The sequence below is a fragment of the Elephas maximus genome, chromosome 14 (assembly GCF_024166365.1).
Source record: "Elephas maximus indicus isolate mEleMax1 chromosome 14, mEleMax1 primary haplotype, whole genome shotgun sequence".
Taxonomy (NCBI): Eukaryota; Metazoa; Chordata; class Mammalia; order Proboscidea; family Elephantidae; genus Elephas; species Elephas maximus.
The window spans coordinates 70,717,504-70,723,245 of NC_064832.1; the positions used below are offsets into that span (position 1 = coordinate 70,717,504).

The 5,742-nt window shown below is 38.8% G+C and overlaps 1 protein-coding gene across 1 annotated transcript; it reads right to left on the reverse strand.

Moving 5' to 3' along the window:
* Window positions 1–920: 920 nt before the first annotated feature.
* Window positions 921–1,190, reverse strand: LOC126058235 (glutaredoxin-1-like). The gene has a single exon (XM_049853214.1). It carries the CDS (start codon window positions 1,188–1,190, stop codon window positions 921–923), a length of 270 nt encoding a protein of 89 aa, XP_049709171.1.
* Between the last annotated feature and the right edge of the window lie 4,552 nt (window positions 1,191–5,742).

The window sequence follows — 5,742 nt, forward strand, 5'->3', positions numbered from 1 at the left end:
GATAATGTCACCCTCTGTTTAAATTCTACAATGGTTTTCTCTCTCATTTGAAGTAAAAATAGAAGTCCTTAATGGCACCTGTACGGTCTTAAGTGACCTAGCTCCCCAGTACCTCTCTGACAACTCTAGCCCCCACTCACATACTCCAGCCACACTGGACATCCTGGGAATTCTCCTAGGTGTCAGATCCTCAGATTTTCTCCTCTTTGTTGAAAACATTCTCCTCCCATACATCCACCGGGTGTCTGACCCAAGCACCTTCAGGCCTGTCCAGATGTGTCTCTGACCAACCTGCTCAAGGTTGCAACTTTTACCTCTGACACTCTCCTTTTTCTTCCTTGCTCATTTTTCTTCCTCCCTTATGATTGTAAGATAAGTTCTGTATTTTGCTTTCGTATTGTGTGTTGGCTATTTCCCCCACTAAAATCTAATGTTCTCTGTTTTGTTTGCTGCCGTATGTACTGTGTCTGGATGGATGCCTGACCCGTGGTAGGCATGCAACAAGTATTTGAACGATGAGTAGGGATCAGAGTCATTAGACTAAAGGAGGAAAAGCTATCAGGAAGGTTCAGGGATGGTGCTATTGACAAAACACACCCAAGTATTTTGGTGAACAAAGTTCAGAGATAAGAGAGCAGGGTCCATATTATTATTATTAGCAGCGTTTTTTTTTTCCACTGGATGAGTTTTTTTTTGCCAAATACCATCCTCACCCTCCCCCTTTTTTTTGGCTACTGTATTTCAGAATTTTAAGCAAACAGTTGCAGTAGCTGGGAAATAATATCCCCTGATCCATCCATTAGGAAATTCTGTCATCATTTGTGATGCCATGCAGCTTCCAAAGGGACATCAGCCTGGGGGCTCTGTAATTATCGTAGAACTCCCATATCCGCTAGCCGTTTCGACAGCTCTCCGCTCTGTTACAAAGCTACTAGATCAGAGCATCCACCAATACAATCTTTAGCCATACAAACCTGAGGTACTGTTCTTGCTCCTATGAGCTGTTGGAGATAACCTTGAGTCACAATTGTGTCAGTGGTGGCTGTGATATCGACAAATTCCAAGAGCCTTTGTTTGAAAGGCAATTGAGAGAGAATCTCTTGGGTCTTTCTGCAATAGGGGCAGGTGGCCTTGATGAACACAACCACCTTCCTTGGTTGGATTCTGCTGTTCACAAACTCTTGAGCCATGCTGACAAGCTGCTATCTTCCTGGCGCTATCTCCCTGGTTAATTTGCTTAACTAGTTCCCAGTGTTGATTATGTAGTTTCAAATTTTATTATTTCTTAATGTTTTAGTGTATATTTTTGCCTATAAACCTTATATTTCTTAAGTATTATTACCATAGGCTAGAATTCCGGAAATGGAATAACTGGGACAATAGATATGAATATTTTTAAGGCTTCTGATGTATGTACCAACCATGGTTCAGTCAGAGAACAAAGCTACAGAGGATAATGAAAAAAACACTCATTAAGGGTATTAAAAGGCTTACAGAATTTGAGGAGTTTAGGCCAGCAAAGGGTCTGATGACCCTTCTATGAATGATCAGGAAGCCACCTGCTGAATTGACAAGTGTCCACCACAGCTGTTGGATTCAGAACTATGTTGTGCTGGCTGAGACCCATGCCAGCAAACGGATGCCCCATATTTGACATCCACAAAGGAAGTGAAGGGGCACCAGCAGCTCTATTAACACTGTTATTATAAACCCAGGCCTCCCATCTATGCTTGCCAAAGAGTGGTCCAAGCAGCCAAGAATAGCCTCTGCCTCAATTCCACCTTCCAGATCTCACCAAGGCATTAAACTTTTACCAAATTAAATCATATCTAGAGTTCCAGCTGCAAGTGAGCCTGGAAAATGGAATTTCAGTTTTCTGGTTTTTTTTGCACTAAGTAGGTTAGGATGCTATTTTAGGCTAGAAGGAGATGGGAGTGACTGTTGAGTGCCAATCACAATATATCACAATACATGCAGACTAATTGCTTCTAAGGAGTCCCTGGGTGGCACAAATGGTTAACGCACTCGGCTGCCAACCAAAAGGTTGGAGGTTCAAGCCCACTCAGAGGTACCTTGGAAGATAGGCCTGTCAATCTACTTCTGAAAAACCAGCCACTGAAACCCCTGTGGAGCACAGTTCTACTCTGATACCCACAGGGTCACTGCGAGTCAGCTTGACAAGAACAGGTTTGAAATGCTTATAAAAGATTATACAGGTGGTGGACCTATCAGGAATGTTGAAAGTGCTAGTTTCATAGCACTGTGCTCTACAGTTGGGTATAAAACCAAAACACCAAACCTGTTGCTGTTGAGTCGATTCCAACTCATAGTCACCCCATAGGACATAGCAGAACTGCTCCATTGGGCTTCCAAAGAACGGCTGATGAATTTGAACTGCAAACCCTTTGGTTAGCTGCTGAGCTCTGAACCACTGTGCCATCAGGGCTCTGTAGTTGGGTATAGTTACCTAAAAACCTAGGTAGAAAATACATTTTATAGATAAACTGTGGTACTACCGTACTGCTTTTGGCATTGTTTGATTACTCATGAGGTTGGTCATTTTCTCAAATGTTTATTAACAGGTTCTGTTGTTTTCTTTTTTTTATGTATCTAGTCATTTCCTTTGCCATGCATTTTTTGTGGTTTCTTTTTTCCCCCTAGGGAATTACATATATATAATATATATGTAGTCTTAAAGTTACTCTTTATTGAATTTGTTGCAAATGTTTTTCCAAATTTGTCATTTAAGTTTTTGACCTACAGTGTTTAAGTGATTTTCTATCAGTATTTCCAGCACTTTCTTCTTCTTTTTTTAATGGCCCAAGTTTAACTATTTTGAATATTTTTGTGTATGATCTGGTCAGCGTTCTTTTTTTTTTTAAAAAAAAAAAAGGCTGATAACAAATTATTCAGTACCATTTACTAATCTTCTTCATCTCCATTGCTTTGTGATTATTTATCATTTATTCAAATGTTTGTATGTACTAAAATCTATTTCTCAGCTATACATTCTGTTTCATTGATTAGTCTATATATTTTGAGCTAAAATGACAGTTTTAAACGCTATAGTTTTTTACTCTATTGAAATATCCAATAGCATTAATCTTTGTTTTCAAATTTTTCTTTAACTTTCTCATCTGCCCAGAGATGATAACAAGGTTTATAACTGCCACTTCACTTGTGCTACGTAAACATTGGAAACCCTGGTGGCATAGTGGTTAAGTGTTATGGCTGCTAACCAAGAGGTCGGCAGTTCAAATCTGCCAGGCACTCCTTCGAAACTCTATGGGGCAGCTCTTCTCTGTCTTATAGGGTCGCTATGAGTCAGAATAGACTTGACGGTACTGGGTACTGGGTATGTAAACATTGCATGTACTAACACTCATCTGTAATTTTACAAATCTTTATTTATCCATACAATTCTTCAGAATTTTTTTTAACTTGGAATAGATTAATATTAAAATTCATTAATAATAATAATTATCAGAATAAAAATTAATATTCCAAATATAAAATAGATTAGATTAAACAGAATAGAGTCAGACAATGGTATTGTTTAAATATGAACAATAATGTTGTTAGTTGCTGTCAAATCAATTCCAACTCATGGTGACCCCATATGTTTCAGAGTAGAACTGAAATCTTACAAAATTACCCTATAAGGTAGGTACAATCATTAAAAACCGTTGCTGTTGAATCAATTCCAACTCATAGCAAACCTACAGGACAGAATAGAGCTGCTCCATAGGGTTTCCAAGGAGTGGCTGGTGGATTCAAACTGCCGACATTTTGCTTAGCAGTTGACCTTTTAACCACTGCGCTCTAGTACAAACATTAGGAGAGTATAAACGAATGTTCTGACAAAGGGTAAAACAGATGCCTTATTGTACAGGTTTTCTGTACAGGTCCTTGGAAATCTAAATGGAACTCTTCAAAGGAAGACTGAAGAAACACTGATCCATTTGCACTGTGGTGTTGGAGAAGAATATTGAATATACCATCGATGGCTAGAAGAATGAACAAATCAGTCTTAGAAAAAATACAACTGGAACATTCCTTAGAAGTGAGGATGACAAGACTTCGTCTTGCTTACATTGGACATGTATTCGGGAAAGACTGATCCCTAGAAAAAGTAAAGTAGATAAAAGGTTTACCAAAGGTTTGGTAAAGTAGAGGTCAGAGAAAATGGGGAAAACACCTGATGAGATGAATTGACACAGTGGCTGCAACCATGGGCTCAAACAAACCAATAATTGTGAGGATGGCGCAGGACCGGACAATGTTTCCTTCTGTTATACGTAGGTCCATTATGAGTCACAGGCGACTCTAAGCTAACTAATAATAACAACAATAACAGTATTTTACATGGCGGTTGTTGTCAGGGTGGATAGTTATGAATGGTTATTATTTTCTTTTTACATTGCTAGTATTTTTAGTAGAGTGGTTCCTTGAACCCAGGCCATTTGGGGTGTTCTAGATTAGGCAGGACTGGAATGTTATTTGAACTGTACATGCAGACACAGCATTACCAGTACTTTATTTTAGGGCAAATTCTAATCTGCTTAAATAAGCTGAAATTCATATTGTAACTGCTATATTTCGTAATCTCCAAAAGCTTGTGACACAATGTGAATAGAACATCTGGTGGGAGTACAGAAAGCAGGCAGACACGAGAATTTTATGGTTTCATAAGATATGAGTATCATGAATTGAATTAGGTCCCCCCAAAATATGTGTATCAATTTAGCTGGGTCATGATTCCCAGTATTGTGTGGTTGTCCTCCATTATGTGATTGTAATTTTATGTTAAAGAGGATTAGGGTGGGATTGTAATACCCTTACTAAGGTCACATCCCTGATCCAATGTAAAAGGAGTTTCCCTGGGGTATGGCCTGCACTGCCTTTTATCTTACAAAAGAGAAAAGGAAAGGGAAGCAAGCAGAAAGTGAGGGACCTCATTCCACTAAGAAAGCAGCACTGAGGGCAGAGTATGTCCTTTGGACCCAGGGTTCCTGTGCGGAGAACATTGATGAGAAGCCTGACAGAGAAAGAAAGCCTTCCCCTGAAGCTGATGCCCTGAAGTTGGACTTTTAGCCTACTTTACTGTGAGGAAATGAACTTCTCTTTGTTCAAGCCATCCACTTGTGGTATTTCTGTTATAGCATCACTAAGTAGCTAAGACAATGAGTATGGGCATTTCATTGAAAGTGTTTGGATGGAATTTTTAGTTTTACAGATGTAATCTCATATTTCAATGGGGAGATACCAAAAACATTATTTACTCATTTTATAAGTACATTTATTGAGTGTATGGTGTATGGCAGAACATAGAACAGCAAGGAAAACACACTGTGGCTGGAAGACACTGAGCAAGGAAATTTGATTTTAGGATGTTTGGTTATTTAATTAGAAGTCATAAAAACAGAATTTAGTGATGGTTTTATAACCATAAATATTTATGTTTGTTTTAAGGACTATTGCTAGGTGTCTGCCAAAAATATATCAGATTTTTAGAAGACCATAGAAATTCATGACACTGGCCTGGCTTCTTATACCACCTAACTTTATTTTACTTTATTACTCTGTCTTTTATTGCCTCTACATTTCAGTAGCAATAACACACACACACACACTCACACTCACCCCACACAAACACTCACCCCCCACAAACACTCACATACCATATTTTATTTACTGAACCCTCCCAGTGCCTTTTCATCCTCTGCACTGAGGCAAAAAGTA

Bases quoted from the DNA above. Each gene is read 5' to 3' on its own strand.
- LOC126058235 (XM_049853214.1), bottom strand. From the start codon at position 1,190: ATGGCTCAAGAGTTTGTGAACAGCAGAATCCAACCAAGGAAGGTGGTT.